This window comes from Natator depressus, chromosome 2, assembly GCF_965152275.1.
Source record: "Natator depressus isolate rNatDep1 chromosome 2, rNatDep2.hap1, whole genome shotgun sequence".
In the NCBI taxonomy this organism is placed as follows: domain Eukaryota; kingdom Metazoa; phylum Chordata; order Testudines; family Cheloniidae; genus Natator; species Natator depressus.
This window is the reverse complement of record NC_134235.1, coordinates 72,345,145-72,371,738: the sequence shown is the minus strand read 5'-3', so window position 1 is coordinate 72,371,738 and position 26,594 is coordinate 72,345,145. Positions and strand designations below refer to the sequence as shown.

The following is a 26,594-nucleotide window of genomic DNA, read 5'->3' as shown; positions in this document are numbered from 1 at the left end:
ATATATCACATTGGTAGATGTGCAGGTGACCGAGCCTCTGATAGTGTGGCTGATGTGATTAGGCCCTATGATGGTGTCCCCTGAATAGATATGTGAACACAGTTGTCAACGGGCTTTGTTGCAAGGATAGGTTCCTGGGTTAGTGGTTCTGTTGTGTGGTGTGTGGTTGCTGGTGAGTATTTGCTTCACGTTGCGGGGCTGTCTGGAAGCAAGGACTGGCCTGTCTCCCAAGGTCTGTGAGAGTGATGGGTCATCCTTCAGGATAGGTTGTAGATCCTTGATGATGCGTTGGAGAGGTTTTAGTTGGGGGCTGAAGGTGATGGCTAGTGGCATTCTGTTATTTTCTTTGTTAGGCCTGTCCTGTAGTAGGTGACTTTTGGGTACTCTTCTGCACTGTAGTGTCCAGGAAGCGGATCTCTTGTGTGGACTGATCCAGGCTGAGGTTGATGGTGGGATGGAAATTGTTGAAATCAGAGTGGAATTCCTCAAGGGCTTCTTTTCCATGGGTCCAGATGATGAAGATGTCATCAATGTAGCGCAATTAGAGGAGGGGCATTAGGGGACAAGAGCTGAGGAAGCGTTGTTCTAAGTCGGCCATAAAAATGTTGGCATACTGTGGGGCCATGCTGGTACCCATAGCAGTGCCGCTGATTTGAAGGTATATATTGTCCCCAAATGTGAAATAGGTTTCAGAGTAACAGCTGTGTTAGTCTGTATTCGCAAAAAGAAAAGGAGTACTTGTGGCACCTTAGAGACTAACCAATTTATTCGAGCATAAGCTTTCGTGAGCTACAGCTCACTTCATCGGATGCATACTGTGGAAAATACAGAGAATATTTTTATATACACACACCATGAAAAAATGGGTGTTTATCACTACAAAAGCTACTACCAACACGAGAGTGGGTTTGTTGGGGGGGGGGGGGGAGAAAACCTGGATTTGTGCTGGAAATGGCCCACCTTGATTATCATGCACATTGTAAGGAGGGTGATCACTTTAGATAAGCTATTACCAGCAGGAAAGTAGGGTGGGGGGAGAGAAAACCTTTTGTAGTGATAAACACCCATTTTTTTCATGGTTTGTGTGTATAAAAATATCCTCTGTATTTTCCACAGTATACATCCGATGAAGTGAGCTGTAGCTCATGAAAGCTTATGCTCAATTAAATTGGTTAGTCTCTAAGGTGCCACAAGTACTCCTTTTCTAAATGTGAAATAGTTATGGGTGAGGACAAAGTCCCAAAGTTCAGCCACCAGGTTTGCCGTGACATTATCGGGGATACTGTTCCTGACGGCTTGTAGTCCATCTTTGTGTGGAATGTTGGTGTAGAGGGCTTCTACATCCATAGTGGCCAGGATGGTGTTTTCAGGAAGATCACCGATGGATTGTAGTTTCCTCAGGAAGTTAGTGGTGTCTCGAAGATAGCTGGGAGTGCTGGTAGCGTAGGGCCTGAGGAGGAAGTCTACATAGACAGACAATCCTGCTCTCAGGGTGCCAATGCCTGACATGATGGGGCGTCCAGGATTTTCAGGTTTATGGATCTTGGGTAGCAGATAGAATACCTGGTTGGGGTTCCAGGAGTGCGTCAGCAGCACTGCTATGGGTACCCACACACCACACAACAGAACCACTAACCCAGGAACCTATCCTTGCAACAAAGCCCGTTGACAACTGTGTCCACATATCTGTTCAGGGGACACCATCATAGGGCCTAATCACATCAGCCACACTATCAGGGGCTCGTTCACCTGCACATCTACCAATGTGATATATGCCATCATGTGACAGCAATGCCCCTCTGCCATGTACATTGGTCAAACTGGACAGTCTCTACGTAAAAGAATAAATGGACAGAAATCAGATGTCAAGAATTATAACATTCAAAAACCAGTCGGAGAACACTTCAGTCTCTTTGGTCACTCGATTACAGACCTAAAAGTGGCAATTCTTCAACAAAAAAACTTCAAAAACAGACTCCAACGGGAGACTGCTGAATTGGAATTAATTTGCAAACTGGATACAATTAACTTAGGCTTGAATAGAGACTGGGAGTGGATGGGTCATTACACAAAGTAAAACTATTTCCTCATGTTTATTCCCCCCCTCCACCGTTCCTCAGACGTTTTTGTCAACTGCTGGAAATGGCCCACCTTGATTATCGCTACAAAAGGTTCCCACCCCCACCCCCCGCTCTCCTGCTGGTAATAGTTCACTTTAGGTGATCACTCTCTTGTTACAGTGTGTATGGTAACACCCATTGTTTCATGTTCTCTATGTATATAAATCTCCCCACTGTATTTTCCACTGAATGCATCCGATGAAGTGAGCTGTAGCTCCCGAAAGCTTATGCTCAAATAAATTTATTAGTCTCTAAGGTGCCCCAAGTACTCCTTTTCTTATAACTGAGTGGCTGATGCTGCACTCAGTTAATAAAGAATTAAAGGAGTGTAATATAATGAATGTCAATCAACATGGGTCTGTGGAAAATAAATCCTGTCAACCTAACTTGATATTTTTATTTCGATGAGATTACAAGCTTGGTTGATAGAGGTAATAGTATTGATATAATATACTTAGACTTCTGTACGGCATTTAACTTTGAAGTTCCTGTTAATTATCTGGATTATTGCTGAACATAAGCCAAAGTTCACTTTACTTCTCCTTTTAAAAAGTGTAAACAGAAAAAATACAAAACATTTTGAGTAACTCTTGCTTAACAATGAAAAGTGCCAGTAACGAGAAGTGGGGGCGGGGTGTCAGTGAGTGTTGGATGTTTATCTGGGCATCTGGCAGCGTCCATTCCAGGAGGCCTCTTGCTCCTCAGTGGCTACGCTGTCTCCCAAGCAGGGCCACTGTATGCCTGCAATGCTGGGCAAGCTGCACAGGAGCTCCTCTTAGCAGGGAGGAGGCTCAAATTGCAGCCAGCTACTTTGTTGCTGAAGAGCCAGGTGATTAAGTGCCACTCAGTTGGGTTTTACCCAGACAGTCTGGTTTTTGGCTTCTGTGTCTGGGTGCCATTTAGGGTTGCCAGGTGCCTGGTTTTCGATTGAAAAATCCAGTCGAAAAGGGGACCTGGAACCCTAAATGGCACCCAAACTAAAAGTCTGGTTACTGCGGAACAGGAGGAAGCGCTGGTCATTAATACATGCCCACCCCTACCTAGCTAGGTCTGCGTCCTACCTGCAGGCAGGCTTCTTGAGATGATCCAGTGGGCAATGGGTGGAGAGAGGGAGAGGAACAAGCAATGGGGATGTGGTCTTGGGGGAAGAAGCAGAGAGGGGTCTTGGGAGAAAAGGCGGGGTGGGGGTCTCAGGTCCAGTTACCAGCAGTTAGAAAGATGGCAAACCTACAGCTGATTCTCTTCAGAGCTGTAGTCAGACTTTTATCCACTAGACCTGACTGGCCTCCTGTCCGACTCCCCTGACCAACTTCCCTGTGGAGACAGGAGGGAATTGCCCATGCATCCTCTGCCTCCCAGGCCTGCAGGGACCAGGCTACAGCCTCTGCAGGGCAAAGAATATAGAGAAAGCTCCTGCTCTGCTGCAGCATTGGGGGAGGGGAGGGGAGAGGGCTTTGATCTCAGGGTTCCCTGCAACTGCAGGTTTTGCAGTTGCTCCGAACCAGCCATGCATGCCTGCATCTTTTCGAACGAAAGGATCTCTGGTGGTGAGATATGGAACTTTGTAGTTTCGCCTCAGTAGCTCCAGCTGTGTGGCTCAGCGCAAGGTGAAAGCTAGGCTTAGGAGAAAGCCATCCAGATGTGCACCAGATGAGAGTATAATGCCGACAGGCATACAAGAAACCACTAAATAGAGTGACTATGCTGGCATGGTCAGTGAGTCTTTCACGATTATGGCTGAAAGCAGTCAGGAGTGTACATTTTGCTTCTTAGGCATTTTCTGGTGTGCTGTAATTCATGCAGCAACTTTTCATGTGAAACAGATTTATTAAAGAGTTTTTGGTACATCGCTTCCAACAATCTCACATACCACCACTGGTACACATATTCCATTTGGGACCTCCTAGATGCTATGGTGATGGACACATTAGAAGTACCTGAGGAAGAGAGTGAATTGAGATGACTGCTTATCCCCATATCTGGTTTCTTATTCCTCTGTGGTTTAGGGTGGGTTAATGCAGCCCTTGTTAAACATTATCCTCAACTTGTTGAAAAGATTATCAAAGAAAACATTACATCTAGCAACCTGAAATTCCTCACAGATTTATAGAAACGTAATGTCAGCACATTCCATGGAATCTAGCAGGCATAGCATTTCAATATCTACTCATTAGTGGCTTATATAGTTATAAAAATCTGAATTATAAAAGTTGAAATTGGTAAACTTTTTAATTGTTTTTTTACAATAGCACATATACTGGATTTTTATTAAACTCAGTCTCCTGCCTTCCACGTTGCCACTGTCCTCCTTAGATGCTTGGAGACTGGCCAAGCAGAACTACTCACTCTGCTAACAGGGTGTGTTTTACAAGCAGATGAGCAATGTTGACAGCATATTTTTTATCTGTATAATGCATGCGATTCTGCTAAATGTAATGCATTTCCCCAAAAACTTCCCAGGGACAGCACACCTGCCCAGTTTCTGATGACTTAGTTTCCCTCCTGTCCCCACCTCTCTACAGATTAACGCACACTCTGTGATATTATATCAATAAACTTAGCGTATTTCTCCCAAAAACAAAGAATTCTAGTAGAGTGCATTTAATGTAAATTTCTTTTTGCTCACTTTTCTTGGGTATAGTTAGGAGCTGCTGTTTGATTTAACTGGGAAAACAAATTAATACTTTCTGCATTCTGCTGCTAGTGCCCTCAGTATGCATGTATTGTTATCATCATTATTAACAATCCCTAAAAATGACATGATGCTTCAGACGTGTAGAAAAGACACATTCCCTACCATGAAGAGTTTATAGTCTAAAAGAGACAACACCAATAAAAATAAAACCTGGCATGATATCTTACAAAAGGTAGGCATGGGGGAGATTCTGTGGGGGAGATGAGAAGGCAGGGAGAAGTAAAAAGTTTAGGGAGGGGTTTGAAGGAGGTAAGATGTTCCAGGCATAGGGGGCAGAGCCTTGTGAGTTGTGAAGCAAGAAGTGGGGCAAAGGGGAAGGGCAGTCAAGCAAGAGGTTTGGGAGGAATGCAGTGGGAGTGGGAGAAAATGAGTGCACTATAATGTTCCTTAAGTGCTGTAACCTAAATTCCCCAGCACTGCAGGAGCTGTTAGTGTGGAGCAGTCTGCTGAAACTTTGAAAATAGAACATTAATCCTGTGTGTGTGCATGCATCCGATGAAGTGAGTTGTAGCTCATGAAAGCTTATGCTCAAATAAATTTGTTAGTCTCTAAGGTGCCACAAGTACTCCTTTTCTTCCTGTGTTTGTGTGTGCACCTGGATTTATTCCCATAAGATTGTACTGAGAGCAGAGATGTAAATGGAAGCAAGATTGAGTCCATCAATAAGCTGTGCTCCAGTTTACCCTTGAAAAATGCAGACCATCAGAAGTAGTACCTCCTCCCCGCCCCCCCTTGAGCTGATAAGTGAACATTACTTCTGAAGCCTCTGACAAAAAATTTCATACCGATTGTGAACAAATCTGTCTACGTGGCCAGTTCAGATGAAAGGGCCTAAGGACTGAAATGATGTTTAGATAATCCAGTTTAGTTCAAAATACAGGTTGGTGGTGATTGCTCTTTGGCAGATCTGAACTACCTGAAGTTGCTGGAAGAGGAGGAAATGGACTAGTTTGTTGGAGTTTCGGCTGCTGGCACAGAGTCATGTCTAAATCTGAAATAGAATACCTGCTCAGAATTCAGCATTATGGCATAAGTGGCACTTGTGCTTATACCAAGCTGTTCTGATCCCTTCTTTAGATAAGAGCTTGAAACATGCTAAAGATTTTACTTCTAGTACATAGGATTTATTCCTGAATAAAATTCTCTCATTTCAAAATCAAAATCTTGGCAATTCTGCCCTATTTTCTATACAAGAATATGGTCTTAAAACCTAGTTCTAATATAGTTTTTCCCTGTTCAATTTAGGCAACCAAAATGTTAGAAACCAGTTTTGCAAGAATTGTATTTATACTGATTTTACTCATGGTTCTGAAACTCTGTAGAAGGGGCCAAAGAGGTGCTTCAAGTTACAAACTTAATTCCTTATTTAAGAACAGGTTTTTTTTTCTGATTCAGTAGGAGTTTAGTCTGAGTAGGTATCTTGGGATTTACATATAAATAATATTTGACTCTGTAGTGCCTTTCAATTGAGTCATCTTGTATTATGTCCAGGCTTTAACCCAGAGGATTACCAATCTCAGAAAACTGGGTTTTTCCACTCATTTTCATAAATGAAACTGAATACATAACTACCTAAAGCAAAACACTATCAAATAGAAAAGGAGTACTTGTGGCACCTTAGAGACTAAGTGCTCCTTTTCTTTTTGCGAATACAGACTAACACGGCTGCTACTCTGAAAACTATCGAATAGGTTTAACGGTTGATGTGGTGATAGCTCTCATACAGTTACTAATAGAAAGATAGTAATAACTAGCGACTTTAATGTCAGAAATAAAGAAATGGTCCTTATATAAGTGACAGCAAGGATGAAGAGACTTCAGTGTTGTTGTTGGCCAAAATTTTCAAATTTAGGTGCCTAAAGATAGACATCTACAGCCAAGTAAGTTTCTGCATAAAAGTGGCCTGATTTTCAGTGGTGCTAACCATCTACACCTATTGAGCCTATTGATATTACCCTAGTGCCCACAAGACCCTAATCAGATCAGGACTCAATTGTACTGGATGCTACATAGTTACATGGAAGACATGGTATTTGTCCTGTGGAGCTTGCAAATCTAATTAACGACAAGATATAAGTGAGTGTAAGATTCAGAGAGGATGAGAGTAACTGTAATACGTAGGCTAGTTATGTGCACAGGTTGATCCAAATAATTTTAACAATTTTTTGAAAAATAGATACATGTCCATAATCTTCTTTGTCTCTCAACCTGACATAACTGGAAGAAATTGAAGATATTCTTGTGTGATGATGAATCAGAGATTAGACAAGGCAATAAAACCATATCTGGAGATCCAGCATTGAGACTTAAACAGTTATCAGGTTAATGGAGAAAACAGGTTCTGTTCACTTGTGCTACAAGTTGATGGAGTGAACAGTAGCGCTATTTAAGATAGAAAAATCAAATCACAAAATCCCTGAGTTTGAGGCGTATCTACATTACAAAGACAATGGTGTAAAGGGGCTCAGTTACAACATGGCTGTTCCAAATGCCTAGATTGCAAGCAAGTCTTCTTCACACAGTCATATTTATAATATGGGCAGGGCCTTGAAGTAACCCTAAAACTGCATCTTTGTAAATTGTCACTTAGCCAGTAATTTCCTTCTTTTAACCTGGACTCCTCTCTCCAATAGATAGCACTTTGTCTTACTGTGCTTGTTAGTTTGATCTGTTTGTGCATTCAAAACTTCATTTTAATATTATAGCTGGCAAGTGCCTTTGGAAATACAAATGAAATGAAAGGGGGGACTTTTTTGTGTGTAAAAGTTTACTTGGACTGAGCAAGTGGCCTCTACTATTTCTGTTACGAGGATCTATGCCTTAGACCAGTGGTTCCCAAACTGGGGTTTGCGAACCCCTGGGGGTTCGCAGAACGTTACAGGGGGTTCTCCAGAAAAATTTCATTAATGGCAGCCAGAGGACATTGGAGGCAGCAGGTGGGACCCGGTTGCAGGGCAGACAGCCTGAGCCCCAGGGAGACTGGGGCTGGGCAATTGGGGCTGGCAGCCCGAGCCCTGTCCCTGCGAGTGGGGGAGCCGGCAGCCCGAACCCCAGCACTTCACGTGGGGCTGACAGCCTGAGCCCCAGGGAGAGCGGGGCCAGGCAGTTGGGGCCGGCAGCCCAAGCCCTGCCCCTGTCAGCGGGGGAACCGGCTGCCCAAACCCCAGGGAGAGCGGGGCTGGGCAGTTGGGGCTGGCAGCCCGAGCCCCGGCGGTCAGCGGGACCTGCAGCCCGAGTTCAGTGGAGCTCAGTTGGCCAGGGCGGTCAGCGGGGTCCAGCAGCAGGAGCCTCATGGAGTGCGGAGGAAATTTAAACTTAAATCCCTGGAAATATTAATTTTTAGGAGGGGGTTCACAAGATTTCACAATTTAGTGAAAGGGGTTCACGGGCTGTTAAAGTTTGGAAACCTCTGCCTTAGACCAACCTGTTCTGATACAGGCAGGCTGAAACAGCTTGCAGACATCTTCTGGACTAACCTGCTAAACCTGTTTGCCTCAAAAGGTGCTAATTCTGCTTAGAGTTGGAGACTAGAGGAGTCCTGTAGCTTCTATTTCTTCCTCCCTGCCACTGGCTCCCCACTCCTTTTTACCTAGCTAAAGCTTCACTAACATGGAACTTTCCCACTAGGTCAGTGGAAAAATCTGTTCTGTTACAAGTTAAAACTGTTCTCTTGAGGTTTTACAAAATCGCAGCAGAAAAATGAATTTTTGGAGGAGCAAAACCATGTTTCAGCCTCTTCTTTCATTTGTGTTTTCCAAAACAAGTGGTGCTGCATGCAGTATGTTGGCAAATGAGTATTGTGTATTGGAAGGAGGTAGGATTGTGTGTGTGATGACGTGCATTTTTTTCTTTGAGAAGTCAGTGCCAGCCGTGCTTTTTCTGAACCAAGGTAGTATCATCTGAACAAGGAATCAGAGCCACACTGTAACAATGGAGATAATTTGTTTTTCATTTCTGTTACTCTTTTTTGAGGCAGTGGGTGTTAGTTGCTTGTAATAGAAGCCACAAAATTTCCTCATTCAGGTTGAACTCTTTCCCACTACTCTTGAACAATATTCTAGGCAAGATCTCATTTGTCCCTCCTCTTGGTTAGTGGGGTTACTGTTTCCTCTAACAGACAGTTACTGTCACCACAGTTATTGTCCACCTGAAGAAGGTGAACAGTTTCCTGAAACAAATGACACAATGTAAAATTGCCTGACAGGAGGTACCTCTAGAACAAACATCAAAGGTTGTGCAGAAATCAGAACAGGAGTATGCCATTTTGGTGTCTTTTGAGTATTGTGCTTTGATCTCCAGTCATTTTAAAGAGCATCCTATTTTTTAATTTTTCTCTTTTTTTCTCTTTTCATTTTAGTATTCACATAGATAGCTTGTAAATAGGTGAGAGGTTACAGTAGGATTCCACAGAAGATGGGAATGGGCAACAGGGGACAGATCACTTGATGATTACCTGTTCTGTTCATTCCCTCTGATGCACCTGGCATTAGCTACTGTCGGAAGACAGGATACTGGGCCAGAGGGACCTTTCATCTACCCAGTATGGCCGTTCTTATGTTCTTAAGGCATGTTGTCTGTGAGCATCTGCAGGCTTAGACCAAATCCCTTCCAATTCCTTCACCCGATGGAAATTTTTCAAAAAATGTCCAATAGGCTTTCAGTGACAATACATGTTAGTACTAATGCTTTGAATTTGATCACATGTATACTTGGGGTAACCTGCAGCTAATAAAGTAGTTAATGCAAACACAGCTTCTGGTATTGTGATCCTGACAGGACTTTCAACCTTACAAGTGTCAGAACTAGTCAATATTTCAACGGGGGACCTCCAAAGAAAAGCCAGTGTGTTGTTCCAGGAAGTGGTGCTGTTAATTTAGAAGCTGATCCTCTTCCCTTAGAGACAGTAATGAACCCATGCCCTGGCATCATGAGAGGAGCTGTGCTGCTGGGATTAACGTCTTTCTGATGAGTCATTAAAAATGAGGTGCTAACCACTTGTTAAAGATCTCATAGCACTGTTTAGAAGAGATGGGGTATTTGGCTCTGGTTAAATTCTAATTTGAGAAACTACCACTTGTCGTATACAATTTTTTCTGCAGATACAAGTGGATGTAGCATTCTTTCTCACTATTTGTCCTAAATGATTATGTAATGTTTCTGTGCACGGTTAAACAGCTACTGCATTCCGCCCCAGAGGACGGTTGCATTTCATTGTGTCGATGTAAGTGGCTATGTTGTGGCTTTTGTTGAGGTTGGGAGTGGTGGTTGGTCAGCGTACTCAGGAGAGGCAACTGTTACTAGTTTTTTTTAAAGGGTGCAGTTGCACTCTCTGTGGTGTCAGCCTCAGAGTAATAATGCATACAGAAGGGGATGTGGAGCATTGAGCAGGCCCAGTCACTTCCCATTTTGCCTACGCAACATCACCTTTAATGATATGGAGCACATCTGACTGTGCTAGTGCATGTGCACAGAGGGATTGCCAGGAAGCTTCCTGCACTTTCTCCTTCCCTTGTGCACCCAAACAAGCAGCCACAATTTGATCTGTACTTTACAAAGTAATTTGGTGTCCTTTGGTATGAAAGGCATTGCAAAAATATAAGCTATTAATATTATAAACACATTGCATTATTGCTCCAGATAGGAAGTTTCAATTAATCTCCGCCATCAGTTTGGGCTTGCAGCTCCAAAAAATTAAGAGCTAGTGATTTATCTATCTTATTACTCCTTTTTGTCGTCATGGTTAACTCAGCCCACGCATTACTATTTAATCTCACAGACACTGTCTCCTCTCTCTGTGGATATGCTGTCAGAAGAAAGGTGGTGTCTCCTATGGTACTGCACACACAAAAGCCTGTACCCAAGAATTTAGGCTTTTAAGCAAAGGTGTAAATCTGAATTTAACCCATAACACTGAAAAGAAATACTTACCTTAACTGAATTATCTCCATGAATCTTAGTAAAAGATCTGGGGTTGAAGTCAACCTAGTGTTTCAATGAACATTTTTCAAAATGGGGGAGGAAGAAGCTTTAAAGAGAAAAATATGTATAGCTTTAAAGTCTTTTTATTCTTTGAGTGCTTGCTCATGCCAATTCCATTCTAGGTGTATGTGCGCCCCCGTGCACAGTTGTCAGGGACTTTTGCCTTAGTGGTATCCATAGAGTTGGCTGTGGTGCCCTCCGGAGTGCCGCACTCATGCGTCAGTGTATCAGTGCCACCGGCCCTATGCCCTCTCAGTTCCTTCTTACTACCCGTGGTGGTTGGTCGGAGTGCCTCTTTTCCTTGCCTTGCAAGTGGTCAGCGGTTTCTTTCCCTTTTGACTTAGTGGTTCAGCTGTAAATAGTTTTGCTATTGTAGATTAGTTAGTAAGTAGCTGTTGATACTGTAGTTAGTCAGTTAGGGTCCTGGTGGGGCTTTGCCCCAGACGAGGCATGCTCCAGTCGCTGGGTTTTAAGACCTGCGGTGACTGTAATAGGCCTATGCAGGTTGGTGACCTGCGTGGCAGTTGTCTGAAGTGCCTGGGGGAATCCCACATCAAACAAGAGTGTCGCATCTGTAAGAACTTTCATCCCAGGACACCACCTCATGGAGGCCGCTCTCTGCCCAGCCTCCGAGCCGTTCTGGCTGGACGCACACAATGCCCAGCACTTGGTCCTCGGTCGTGGCGCACCCCCAGCACTGGGCTCTACCCGGCACCGATCCCCTTCGCTGGTGCCCAAGAAGAAGTCTAAGAAGCGCGACCCAGCACCGAGCAAGGCAGACCAAAGGGCATTGCAAGGGACACTTCCCCGAGGGAACCTCCTACCCTCCTTCGTGATCCGCCACTGACTCCAGGGGAGGGTAGGGGACCCAGACTGATGGCGGAGTCAATGCCTTCCCAGTGCCCAGAGAGCAAAGGACTCTCCCACCACAGCTGGCACCGCGTGTGGCACTGGACCTGGCAAAGGTTCCCTACAAGAGCAAGCCAGCCATGAAAGCTTCCCAGAAGGCAAGTGAATGCTGCTGGTCTCCGATGCCAAGGCAAAGCTCTTTATCACCATGCCTCTGGTCTCCGCATCAGCCCAGGTCTCCGGTTTGCTGCCACAGATCGCCGGCACCGTGCTCCCAGTCTCTGCCCTCGTGTCGAGACTTGCCCAGAGGGAAGTGCCAGTCATCGTATGGTCAGCACCAGTCATCCTCATGCCAACCCTCTGCACGCCGACAATCACCGACACCTAGACCACGGGGACTCTCCCCAGCACAGCGCCACTCCTGGCACTGGTCTGCCTACTCGAGGCACCGGTCACCCACGTTGGCAGTTAGCTGCCAGAATCAGGGGTCAACAGCCCTGCCATGGTCACGGGAGGAGGATGAGGAAGTTCAGCCCCTCGCCGAGACAGCACCATCGTGACTGGGCTCCTGAGGCTGCATCCACCTCAGTGATGCCGTCCTGGCAGCAGGGCCAGTGGCCAGCACAATGGCCTTACTGGAATGCCTGGGGCGTGCTGGTTATGCTAATGCCCCCATCTCACCAAGTGTTGGTCGCTGTGTTGGACAATCACCAAACGGCACCGGACTGGGTGCGTGAAGTGCAAGCAGATGCTGAGGTGAAGGGACAGGTGCCCACCCTGAGATCCCCTCCCCCCGGGGGATGATGCTCCGGGTCCTCCCCCGGGGGTTCAGTCATCCTCATCCTCTCCAGATGAGGCTGTGGCGGAGCCCATTCATGCTAGCCCACCAGACGACTTTAAGAAGCACCAAGCCCCACTCCGAAGCATGGCCACTAAGTTAGGTCTAGAGTGGAAGAGATGGTGGAGCAATCAGACGCTTTGTTTAATGTGCTTTCTGCATCCACCCCCGCACGCGCTCCCAGTGCATGAAGGGGTCCTAAAGATTATCAGAGCCCTCTGGCAAACCCCATCCTCAAGCCTGCCCACTTCCAAGAGGGCTGAGAAAAAGTACTTCGTCCCTGCCAAGGGGTTCCAATCCTTATACCCGCCCCCGGTGTCATTAGTTGTTTGTTTCGGTGGCCAACGAGAAAGACAGGCAAGGGCATTCTAGTTCCACCCCAAAAAATAAGGAGGTTAGGAGACTAGACCTTTTCCAGCTTTCAGTGACAGTACATGTTAGTACTCTCCTCCCTTATTCTTAAAAAAAAAATCACAAGATGGGATTTCTTGGGAAATTAATAGTTTTAATATGTGTATAGTAATAAATTCCAACAAAAATATTGCCTTGATTTAGGGGGAAAACACTTAAGCATGTGTTTAACTCCCATTAAATTCAATGGGTCTTAAGCACATCCTTAGAGTTAAGAGCATGTTTAATTGCTTTCCTCATTTGGGATCTATGTGCACAAACTACTTCATGTTTGCATCCCTTTTTTGTTTTTGATGTGATGGGTATTACAGCCATTTATCCCAGTAAACTCAAATCTCTCCAAAAGCAAAAGAATGTATCCAAGGGTTATCTAAAAATAAAGAGCTGGTGTACTAATTTATTACTGTGTGAAACCTTTTTATTTCTGGTTGCATTTCCAGGAGGAAAGCATTGTCCTAAAAAAAACCCAAACAACCCGCTCTCCCCACTGTTTGCTAAAATACAGTGTTGTTAGCCGCTGTGTTTAATATTAGCCTGCTTTTGGGGGGGCAGGGGGGCCTAAATACATTTTTTTGCCATTCTTTTTCCTTCTGAGTAATTTTTAAAAGTCCTTCCAACTCTTCTTTTTGAAAGCACGTGTGTGTTCTTTGAACATTAACCATGCATCTCATAATTTACACTAATCTTGCGTTGGAGAAAAATTTAGAGAACTTTTTTAAAAATACACAGTTAAACACAATGTTCTGTTGCAAATAATTAGGTTAATTATTGACAGATAACACTGCTAGCTTCTTGAGAGGAGGCACTAACCTCAGTTATCATGGCACCAATGATATAAAGTCTTCATTGGAGATTTTGTCTGACTTGCTGGCTCCATGGGGAAAAGATAGTCTGTGGTCAAGGGCACTGTTAACTGATGAAAATTTGACCTTGAGCAAGTCACTTACTCTCTCTCTCTTTTTTCAGTTCCCCTTCTGTAAAGTGAGGATAATACTTTCAAAGAGCCAAATAGACTGATAATTGTGACGATAATTCTGAGTCATGTATCTTGTCTACACTGAGGCGTTTTTTTGTCAAACTGTCCCAGTGTTGCAACAGCACTATTATAGTTCCACTGGCAATAGAGGGACTACTAGTGTAGACCAGCCCCCAGCAATTTCACTGTGGTGTCATGTAACCTGTCTTAGAGCAGTGACGGGGCGACAGGTTTGTATAATTTTTGGTGGTGCCCAGAACATGTCCAAGTCCTGCCCTGCCCCCCACACCTGCCTAAGGCTCTGGGAGGGAGTTTAGATGTGGGAGGGGTGCAGGCTCTGGGACGGAGTTTGGGTGCAGGCTCTGGGCTGGGGCAGGGGGTTGGGATGCAGGAGGGGGTGCAGGGTTTGGGTCCTGGGTGCGGGGTCTGGGTTGGGACGGGGGTTGGGCTGCAGGAGGGGGTTTGGGCTGCAGGTTCTGGGAGAGAGTTTGGGTGCGGGAGGGGTGCGGGCTCTGGGCTGGGACAGGGGGTTGGGGTGCAGGAGGAGGTGTGGGAGGGAGTTTGGGGTGCTGGGTGTAGGAGGGGGTGTGGGCTCTGGAAGGGGGTTTGGGTGCTGGGTGCAGGCTCTGGGCTGGGACAGAGGGTGGGGGTGAGGGGCATGCGGCTGTGCCAGGGATGAGGAGTTTGGGGTGCAGCAGGCAGGCTGGGACAGGGGGCCAGAGAGGAGGACTCTCCCCAGTCCTCTCCCCGCCGGCAGCAGCGAGCTCCAGGAGGGAAGGAGAAGGGGGCCCCTCCTCAGCACGACACTCACCCAAGCCACCCCAGCTGCTGCTGCTCAGGTGGTCCAGCTAGGATAAGCCCTCGGAGTCCCCTGCCGGGGGAAGGGGGGCTGTCATATACCTCCTCCTCCCTCCCTCCTTCTTCCCTCTGCAGGCGCAGCAGCCGTCTCAGCCTGCCCCCAGCGCCACTCCCTTGTAGCCAGCTGTGGCAGCAGCCGGCAAGGGAGTGCAATGCGGAGCTGCAGGGGGCAGCCACCCACTGCCCAGGGCAGGCAGGGATGCTGTGGGGAGGTGGCAGGGGACGTTCCGGGGGAGGCGCACGGGAATGGCAGGCTGGGCTGGAGGAGAGACCCAGCCACAAACATTGGTGGAGCTGGGCTCTCCGGGCCCTGAATTTGCTGGAGCCCGGACACCACGGGCCCGTACAACTTACCGTTCCTGAGCAGAGATGGGAGAATTTGAGGAAAACCTCAATGTAGACCAGGCTCATGAGTCAGCTTTAGTAGAAGTTACAGGCCTTAATGTTCTACAACATCCTCTGCCATGAGATTTTGTATAGCAGTGTATAAAAACATTACTTAAAGGAATCATGTCCATTCTCTGAGCTGGAAATTAGGAGTCCTAAGGGGCAGCTTTAAGTCCCTTTAGAACAAAGCTGACTTAACCCAGTATTTCAATAAGGCTGGATAGTCAGTAAAGAGATCTTTAGATTGTTGGAGTCAACTGTTTTCCCCAACTTGACAAACCTACATCACAAAAATAAATCGGATGTACTCTTCTGTCAGTGTATGTTCAGACTTGATGCTCTATGTTTGTTCTTATTTTCATATGTCCAGACAGTTTCGACAGAAATTTCTGAATATTCATCTGAGAGTGAAAACCTGGAAGAAGGCCAGGTGGACACAGAGTCTTCTAATTTTGGATTTAGCAAAAAGCTACAATCAAGTTCTGAAGCAGATCTGGCACAGGCTACAGGCAGATCTGCAAGTGACTGGCTAAAATCTGCACAGGCCCTTCTGCAGACACCTAAGAAACAATCAGAGAAGACTTCAAGGACTCCAGAAGATTCTGCAAAGAAAAGGAAATTGCTGAGGTAGATTACAATTCTTTTTCAAGGAAAAACTTCAAATGAAAAAATCAGAATTAACCAACATTTATCAAAAACAGTAGAATCTATTATAAGATTAATTTCTTTTTATAGTTAAAATTTTAAAGAAGGAAAATTTACTCAGATGCTCTCTCATCTGCTAACAGGCAAACTGTTTTAAAAAAAAAAAAGAGAGAGAGAAAAAGCATTTTCTGTTTTGAAATCAGTGAGGAAAGCACTGGATTTTGAACTCCAGCTCTCTAAGTTTCAGTATAGTTTAGCTTTTTTAATAGTGATTTAAAATGCCTTACAGACACTAATTCTATCCCCCTTGCCAGCTTTTTTAGGCCAGACTGCAGGGGTAAGTGAGCTTTAGGGTTGAAGTCAGAACAGAAGTACAGTAGAACCCCGTTTATCCGAGCCTCCATTATGAGGCTCTCTGTATTAAATGAACCACCAGCACACACACGAATATTGGAAATTGACACTGCAGGTCCAGATGGCAGGGCTCCGGCTTTTTTGCATTCTGTAGCATAACCACATGGTGTGACTAGCCATCAGGGATTGATGGACCCCGTCAGGTTTCAGAATTCTCGAAAGAACAAAACGGTAGTTGGTGGCCCATTCTGGTGCTGTGCTGGTAGCACATCATTGTTCTCTTTAGTTCTCAGCTGTCAGAACTGTAGCTCCTAAGCAGCCTCTCATTATATACATCAATTTTGTATGTCACTTTGTGCAATCCTATCCCTTAGTAGAAGTAAACAAAAATAAATCCATTCAATTTTCCCATGCTAATAGTGATAGCTGGGATAAATAAAGGGGAAGGAATCCAAGCCAAAATAGGGAAAGAACAGGTTAGAGAATACTAAGATAAGTTAAATATGTTCAAGTTGGCAAGGCCTGATGAAACTCATCATACGGTACTTAAGGAATTAGCTGAAGCAATCTTGGAACCATTAGCAATTATTTTTCAGAACTCATGGAGGACAGGTGAGACCCTGAGGACTGGCGAAGGACAAACATATCGCCTATCTTTATAAAGGGGAACAAAAAGGACACCAGGAATTATAAACCAGTCAGCCTAACTTTAATACCTGGAAAGATACTGGAACAAATTATTAATAGGGCTGTCAAGTGATTAAAAAAATTAATTGCGATTAATTGTGCGATTAAAAAAATTAATTGCATGATTAATCGCACTGTTAAACAATATTAGAATACCGTTTAAATATTTTTGGATGTTTTCTACATTTTCAACACAGAATACAAAGTGCACAGTGCTCACTTTATATTTATTTTTGATTACAAGTATTTGCATTGTAAAAAAACAATAGAAATAGTATTTTTCAAGTACTAATAGAAGTACTGTAGTGCAATCTCTTTATCACGAAAGTTGAACTTACAAATGTAGAATTATGTACAAAAAAATTGCATTCAAAAATAAAACAATGTAAAATTTTAGAGCCTACAAATCTACTCAGTCCTACTTCTTGTTCAGCCGATCACTAAGACAAACAAGTTTGTTTACATTTACAGGAGATAATGCTGCCCACTTCTTATTTACAATGTCACCTGACAGCGAGAAGAGTTGTTCACATGGCACTGTTGTAGCCGACGTTGCAAAGTATTTATGTGCCAGATATGCTAAACATTCATATGCCCCTTCATACTTCTACCACCATTCCAGAGGACATGAATCTATGCTGATGACATGTTCTGCTCAATAACAATCCAAAGCAGTGCAGACGGACGCATGTTCATTTTCATCATCTGAGTCAGAGGTCACCAGCAGAAAGTTGATTTTATTTTTTGGTGGTTCAGGTTCTGTAGTTTCCACATCAGAGTGTTGCTCTTTTAAGACTTCGGAAAGCATGCTCCACACCTCGTTCCTCTCAGATTTTGGAAGGCACTTCAGATTCTTAAACCTTGGGTTGAGCGCTGTAGCTATCTTTAGATATCTCACATTAGTATCTTCAGATTTCACAAAATGCAAAGAAGTAAAAGTGTTCTTAAATTGAACAACATGTGCTGGGTCATGATCCGAGACTGCTGTTACATGAAATATATGGCAGAATGTGAGTAAAACAGAGCAGGGGACATACAGTTCTCTCCCAAGGAGTTCAGTCACAAATTTAATTAACACTTTTTTTTTTTTTAACAAGCGACATCAGCATGGAAGCATGTCTTCTGGAATGGTGGCTGAAGCGTGAAGTGGCATACGAATGTTTAGCATATCTGGCATGTAAAAACCTTGCAATGCTGGCTACAAAAGTGCCATGGAAATACTTGTTCTCACTTTCAGGTGACATTGTAAATAAGAAGAGGGCAGCACTATCTCCAGTAAATGCAAACAAACTTGTTTGTCTTAGCAATTGGCTGAACAAGAAGTAGGACTGAGTGGACTTGTAGGCTCTGAAGTTTTACATTGTTTTGTTTTTGCGTGCAGTTACATAACAAAAAAAATCTACATTTGTAAGTTGCACTTTCACGACAGATTGTACTACAGTACTTGTCTGAGGTGAATTGAAAAATACTATTTATCATTTTTACAGTGCAAATATTTGTAATCAGAAATAATATACACTTTGATTTCAATTACAACGCAGAATATAATATCAAAAATATTTTAATTTCAATTTAACAGTGATTAAAACTGCGATTAATCGCAATTAGTTTTTTTGAGTTAATCACGTGAGTTAACTGTGATTAATCGATAGCTCTAATTATTAAACAATCCTCTAAGCCCTAGAGGATAATAGTATTATAAGGAATAGCCAGGATGGATTTGTCAAGAACAAATCATGCCAATAAGGAATAGCCAGGATGGATTTGTCAAGAACAAATCATGCCATTTCTCCTCCTTTGACAGGGTTACTGGCGTAACTGATGGGGAGAAACAGTAGATGTGATATATCTTGATTTTAGAAAGGCTTTTGACACAATCCCACATGACATTCTTATAAGCAAACTAGGGAAATATGGTCTAGGTTAATTTACTATAAGGTGGGTGCACAACTGGTTGAAAGACCAGACTTAAAGTCTAGTTATCAGTAGTGCACTGTCAAACTGGGAGGGCATATCTAGTGGGATCCCGCCTGAGTCAATCCTGGGTCCGATACTATTCAATATTTTCATTAATGACTTGGAGTGGAGAGCATGCTTATAAAATTTGCAGATGACAACATGCAGGAAGGGTTGCAAGCACTTTGGAGGACAGGATTAATATTCAAAATGACCTTGACAAATTGGAGAACTGGTCTGAATTCAACAACATGAAATTTAATAAAGATAAATGCGAAGTACTTAAGCTAGGAAGGAAAAATCAAATGTACAACTACAAATGGGGAATAACTGACTCGCTGGTAGGACCACTGAAAAGGATCTGGGGTTATAGTGGATCACAAGTTGAACATGAGTCATCAGTGTGATGCAGTTGAGAAAAAGGTTAATATCATTCTATATTAACAGGAGTGTTTGTACGTAAGACACGGGAAGTAATTGTTCTGCTCTACTTGGTACTAGTAAGGCCTCAGTTGGAGTACTGTGTCCAATTTTGGGTGCCACACTTGAGGAAAGATGTGGACAAACTGCAAAGAATTCAGAGGAGAGCAACAAAAACAATAAAGGATTTAGAAAACCTGATCTGTGAGGAAAGGTTAAAAAAAAGACTGGGCATGTTTAGTCTTGAGGAAAAAGAAGACTGAGGTGGGAGATCAATTGTTTTCTATGTCCACTGAAGGTAGGACAAGAAGTAATGGCTTAATTTGCAGCAAGGGAGCATTAGTTTAGATATTAGGAAACGCTTTCTAACTGTAAGGGCAGTTAAGCTCTGGAATAGGTTTCCAAGGGAGATGATGGAATCCCAGTCTGTGAACAGGTTAGACAAACCCCCGTCAGGGATAGTCTAGTTTTACTTGGTCCTGCCTCAGCACAGGGGGCTGGAGTTGTTAACTTCTCGAGGTCCCATCCAGCCCTATATTTCTATGATTCTTGATTGTATGTTACTGCACTGCATAGTAACTAGCTTCCAAGGGGTTGTTTTGTTATTAAGGAAGCAGTGTAACCATAACTAATGAGAGATGGATTATGCTGGTGTTCAGGTAGTAAAGTATTGTTCCCATGCTTTCCACCACACACAGATCTTGAACTGGAGACCTTATCTACACTAAAAAAAATTTGCATGTTTTTTACATCAGACAATGCCAAAGGGAATGTGTAGCAGTCACCACCCTTTAGGAACCTTATTTCTGCAGTCTGTTCGTTCACACCCATACCTTAGGATGAAATTGGGTATCTGTGTAAGTTCTTTCACTCTTAGAGTTCCATTATGAAGGATAGAAGGAAGAAAATATTTGAGGTTTTATAGAGTTCGTTGCATGGATTATACCAATAATTGTTTATTCATAAAACTGGTAAACAAGGAAACTTAAAGACAGAGTGTAGATAAAATGTGATGAACAGTTGCTATAAAACTCAGCTTTTTGTGGCTGAAAATAAATGTCTGATGTGAAGGTTTTATGGGTTTCTAGCTTTTTCAAGTAAGATTTTATTTTCATCAGCAAAACTGACCAATTATTCTGAGGCCTGCTGGTCAGTTCAGGAAATGCAGACTTCGTACAATGTTAACTCTTCTGTTTCCAGATCTGTCACTTTGTAATATTTTTTTCCAGCTATCATGAATCTTTCCTGTATCAGTACAATTCCTTTTATACTTTATTAACATTCTTAGCTTGGATTGTTTTGAGCAGGTTAAGAAAGTTTTATCTAATTATTTGATATGTAATTGTACTATAGAACAGTGGGCTACTTAAGATTTGATCTGCTAGAATGCACGTATTCCTTTTCAAAGGACCAGAAAATACAGAATGTCCTGGTATTCCACACAGTAAAACACAACCAATTTCTATTGTACAAGGCCAGCAGAGGCCCTGAATATAAAATAAAATGCCAAGGGAAAAAGGAGCTCGTTCATACTATCTAATGTGATCTGTTTTCCTCACATATGGATACAAATAGTATGAAATCTTCACAGCTAGAGCCTAATTTCTCTGAACATCCTGATCTGATAAAATACTGGAATTATAAACACTAAGTAAAATTTCACTTGATAATTTATTCCTGGACAAAGAGGACATAACTGAAATGCATCAGAGCTACCGCCTGGATGCATCATTTGTAAAAACTGCTTTGTTTGCTGATGGTTTGGCTGGCAGCCCTCACTAATGCATGATCCATGCACTTGTCAAAGATTGAAGGCTGTCTGTAAACTGAAAATGAGGCTGATGCCCCCTGCCTTGTTGTTCATGTCAGGTGATGTACATTAATGGAGGGAGCAGAGAGCTTTTTGAGCAAAAATACTTTTTACCTAAAACAAAAACTTCCCAATTTTAACTTTAAATTACTAGCTATTGCCTGTTTAGAATTGTCTAACAGGACATATCTGTGCCTTACCAAAGAGGAGTCAGTTTGGTGCCTTTTCCTTTTTGGCTCTGGAATCATAGTCTGGTGTTATGTGCAAGCTTTTGGGAGACAAATTGGCAGACAAGTCTCTGAGTCAGAGACCGTACCTCAGTATCTAGTCTGTAAGAGCAAAGGCAGGGAATCCATGGGGATACTTTGCTTTGTCTGGCCCCAATTAAATCTGCTGCTCTGGTCTCTGCTTCTATGCAGACTTCTCTTCCTTAGCCTTCTGCCATTTTTGTTTTGCCAGCAGTTGTATGAACAAATCAGCTACAGGTAAAATTCAAACCAGGAATAAAACCAAGAAAATAACTTATCATTGTGAACAAGGACACTTATTTGGATCGAGTTTCCATAGTTTTGGTAAGATTCTCCATGTGTGATAGGAGAGGTGGGTCATCTGTCCCTGAACTGTAGTCCTCTCCTCTGTCTACCTCCCCTCCTCAGGTTAGGGGCAAGAGACGTGTGTGTCATATTTAGGCTCTCAGAGGTTGAAGAAATCCATATGTAGGCCTCCATGCCAGCTCCTGTTGTTTAGAGCAATAGTTTTCAACCTGTGGTCTGCAGACCCCTGGAGGTCCACACACTATGCCTAAGATTTCCAGAGGGGCCTGCAGCTCCGTTCAAAAATGTTTAGGGTCTGCAAAGGGAAAAAGGTTGAGAACCATTGGTTTAGAAGGAGAGCTCTCTGCTTTTTTTTTTTTTTTTTTTTTTTTGAGGGGGTTGGTGGTGGTGGTGGTTGGGGGGGAATGGATTAAGAAATTCCTGGTAAATTTTTCAACTTGAATTTTTGAAGTACGTGGTTAAAAAGGTAATTAATACCCTGGAAACTGAGGAGGCCCTAAACAAACCAGGCCCTAAACCTAGACCTCCCCAAAAGTTTCTTCCTTCTTGTTTCAAACAAGGCCGTTAAATTCCGCTGATAAATTCAGTGGAGGTGGTTGTCCTACTTAGAAGAACAGGAACACAAACTCTCCAACAAATCTTACCATATGCAGAAAGACAAATAGCAGGTTTGTAAATTTTACAAACCAGTTTCATCCCTGGAAAGAATACTATTGTGCCTTTTTCCAGAGAGATTTTTTTTCCTCAAGGGATCTGGGAAATTGGAAAACTGAAATCTCGCTTCATAGGAACCTTGACTCTTCAGTCTGTATTGCAAACATATATTTGTTTACTCGTTTGCAAGAGTTACAGTGGCATAGTGTTTAGGCACATCTTGCCCAATTTAAGATAAAATAGGTAAAGACAGCAATTAAGAAGATGCATCTAGCAGCAGCCTCTGTGGTGGGTTACAGCTGTAGATAGTGTAAAATTTTCTGGAAAGTCACTTTTTCTTCTCATACAGTTGCTAACAGGCATCTTTGGCTCTACCGTTGTGTGGCAACTCATGCAAATTAAGTATTTGCTCCCTGCAAGTTTTGCTGAAGCTAACTCTGATGTGAGGCAATTGAAAACGCTTTAGCAGAGCACAGAAGGAGCAACTGCTTCTTCCATCAGATTCCAGGAAAGAACTCCAAATCCATAAATTCACAAGTGATTCTAGGAGAGACTTCAGATGTATCTTTTTTACTGCCTTAAACAGTCAAAAAAGACCTCTCAGCATTGATACAATAGATCAAAGAATTTGAATAGAAACAGAAGGATGAGAGAGGAAAACCTGCATCAGTGCAACTTTCCAAGCCACACTACCACTTGTATCCATATTAATGCCCTACCTCAAACAGGTCATAAGAACGGCCATACTGGGTCTGACTAATGGTCCATCTAGCCCAGTATGCTGTCTTCTGACAGTGGCCAATGCCAGGTGCTTCAGAGGGGTGAACAGAACAGGTAATCATCAAGTAATCTATCCCCCGTCGCCCATTCCCAGCTTCTGGACAACTAGGGATACTTCAACTCACGGTTTTGCATCCCAGCCCATCCTGGCTAATAGCCATTGATGGACCTATCCTCCATGAACTTATCCAGTCCTTTTTTAAACCCTGTTGTAGTCTTGACTTTCACAACATCCCCTGGCAAAGAGTTCCACAGGTTGACTGTGTGTTGTGTGAAGAAATGCTTCCTTTTGTTTGTTTTAGACCTGCTGCCTATTAATTTCATTTGGTAACCCCTAATTCCTTCAAATAACACAAGAACAAATAATATTTCCTTATTTATTTTCTTCACACCAGTCACGATTTTACAGACCTCTATCATATCCCTCTTAGTTGTCTATTTTTTAGGCTGAAAAGTCCCAGTCTTATTGATCTCTCCTCATATGGAAACTGTTCCATACTCCTAATAATTTTTGTTGCCCTTTTTGGTACCTTTTCCAATTCCAGTATTCAAGATGTGGGCGTACCATGGATTTATATAGAAGAAATATGATATTTTCTGTCTTATTTTCTATCCCTTTCAAATATGTACCCTCTTCCCCACGATTTCTGTACTGGCAGATACAGCTCACCATTGATCACTGTGTATTAGAAATGATTATTTGAGCCATTGAAATAGTTGTTCTTCTTGTCAGTGAAAATATGTATCTTAGATATTTTCCTGGTCATCCAAATGATATCTAAGTTGGCTGAAGTGTTGATGGAGAAATACTGCACTCCCCAAAATGGCAAAGTTGATGTATGCATGTCTTCAGAATTTGTACCCAGTTGCAATTACACAATAAGTAACATAAGGATGAAGGATTACTCTTGTCTCCTTCTGTGCCAACTCATCCTATCACAAAGAAAAATTGTGGCATGCCTCAGGTGTTGGAAGGGTGGTCCAAATTTGACAACACTAAACCAATGAAAAAATGTACTACACTGATTCTAATGCATCATTTTGAGATACAGAGGGAATAAGGCTTCTAAATCTATGATTGTGAATTGTATCAAAACTTGTGTAGTGCAGGGCTCTAAAGCTGGGGTCATGTCTACACTACAGGCGCTACAGCAGACAGCTATAGTGTTTCAGCTATGCCACTGTAATGCCATAGCATATTCGCTTCCTACTGTGATTGAAGGCTTTTTCTCTCACTGTAGGTAATCCATCTCCCTGAGAAGCAGTAGCTTGGTCGACAGAAGCATTCTTCTATTGATCTAGCCTCGTCTGCACTTGGGGGGTTAACTTGGCATAACTGTGGGACTCCGATGTAAATTTTTCACATCCCTGAGCAAGATAGCTAGCAAAAAAAATGAGGCGTACTTGTGGCACCTTAGAGACTAACAAATTTTTTTGGGGTTTGTTAGTCTCTAAGAAACTACTCTGTTTTTTTTGCTGATACAGACTAACATGGCTACCACTCTGAAACCTATCACCAAGATAGCTAGGTTGATCGAAACTTTAAGCGTAGACCTAGCTTAAGTTTATACCATCTGAAGATTTTGTAACTCACTCCACTAGGTCAGGCCTGATCTACACTGAAAAGTTATATCAACAATGTAGTTATTGGTCAGGGATGTGAAAAACACATGATGGAAAAAGAGGGTTTCCATCAACACAGCTAACTTCAGTCAGGGATGTGGTGTTCCTAGACTGATAGAAAGAAACCCTCTGTCACAGTAGGCTTCATCTATACTATGGGGATATGCCAGCTGAGCTATGCCAGTATAGCCTCTGTAATCCAGACATATCCTCAGCAGCTATCTCTAGGGCTGAGAGGGGACTTGCAAGGCAACTACTTTGACAAACTTCCATAAGCTGTCTTTCTATATGTATGCACAGTACTTTGTACAGTGAGTACCCAATAATGATTGGGCAATGCTACAATACAAATAATTAATGACCTAATGATCAATTGTGAAATAGTTAACAATGTTGACAGTTAAAGAGTACTCATTAGTTTTCTAAGTCAACACTACATTGAGCTGAATTGGATGGCTAACACTCCTCAGAACTGTTACAAAAATTCTAACTTGAACTGAGTGTAATCTTCACAACCATGAGGGCTAGTGAGTGGGAGCTGAGATTCTGGAACCACAATTCTTTGTCAGTGGGTGAATTCTGCATTGAAGTCTGTGGCTGTGAAATCACTGATTACAAGGGACCCTGACTATGAGAATAAAATATGTTTAGGAAATGCTATATTGCTGTAACTGTTTATTGCTCTTAAATTCAAATGAACTAGAAACCAGTAAACTTAGATGACCCATATTTAATGGGGTTGGTTTTGGTAATTTTAAATAATGAACATAGATTCCCAACACGTTTAAAAAAGGAACAAATAAACAAGATAAACGTCTCTAAACCCAACTTACCCCGCATTACACTTGCATGCTCAAAGTGCAGTACAGATTTTCTTTTAAATTTAACTTCACTTGGGTCAGGACCCAATGGCCAGTAAGTCTTAGTCTGCATTTAAAATTTAGATTGACATAGCTACGGATGTGAACTACCCCTGAGTGCCATAGCTAGGCCGACCTAACTCCCCATTTAGAAGCAGCTAGGTTGAGGGAAGAATGCTTCCATAGTCCTAGCTACCGTTGCTCAGGGAGGTGGTGGTCCTACAGTGAAAAGTTCATGTTAAGTACTGAACTAGGACATGTATCCTGCTTCTTAAATTGGAGTCTTCCCCAGGGGATTTCACTGGATAAAATTAGGTTTCAGAGTAGCAGCCGTGTTAGTCTGTATTTGCAAAAAGAAAAGGAGTACTTGTGGCACCTTAGAGACTAACAAATTAATCTCTAAGGTGCCACAAGTACTTCTTTTCTTTTTACTGGATAAAATAGTGACACCAGATAAAATATGGAAAAATTGTGGGCAATGGAGAACGTGTGATTGGTCACCTTTGCATAATAGGTGGCTAAATGAATGCACATGTTAAATTGTTTCACAAAAAATTGTTCTTTCTTGGGAAAGGTTGATATATGATATAAATCTCAAAGTATGCTATTTGTTATATAAAAACATACTGTCCACCTCCTTCACAGAAAAGAATAATATTTTATTCTTCAAAATGACATTTGCCACCTGTCAAATTATATACACCAAAATGTAAGTCAATCATATAGGCCAATTAAGTACATCATAGTGTCTGGATCTGCCAAAAGAGGAGATTCGGCATTAGAAAATAACATACTCTCCCACCCCATCCCGAGGCACACAGCTGCGCAAAGAAACGGAACTACAGTTAAGTTCAAGAGCTAGTTACAATAGGCCCTGCACTGATGCCAACGTCTGGCAAAATGAAGCAAGACCACAGCAAATGCTAGCATCAACAAAGGCCTGCATCACAGATGCCAGCAAAATTGAGGAAATCATAAGATATAACATGACAACAACCCCTGAAGCTGATGCAGAGTAAAAATGGTATACCTTGAAATCTTGCCAAAAGCAAGTAACAGAGCCCAGATCAGCTGACTAGGGCTTGCAGGGCTTGTGCTGTAGGGCTAAAAATATCAGTGTAAACATTCAGGCTTGGGC

The 26,594-nt window shown here is 42.8% G+C and overlaps 1 protein-coding gene across 2 annotated transcripts in view; it reads left to right on the top strand.

Annotated features, from left to right (window-relative positions):
- SPIDR (scaffold protein involved in DNA repair) overlaps positions 1 to 26,594 on the top strand; it is a 327,349-nt gene that overhangs the window by 77,008 nt on the left and 223,747 nt on the right. For both annotated transcript variants that reach the window (XM_074944412.1, XM_074944411.1), the window contains one exon: positions 15,484 to 15,740. In XM_074944412.1, the coding sequence (XP_074800513.1) occupies positions 15,484 to 15,740 (257 nt within the window). The remainder of the gene's footprint in view (positions 1 to 15,483; positions 15,741 to 26,594) is intronic.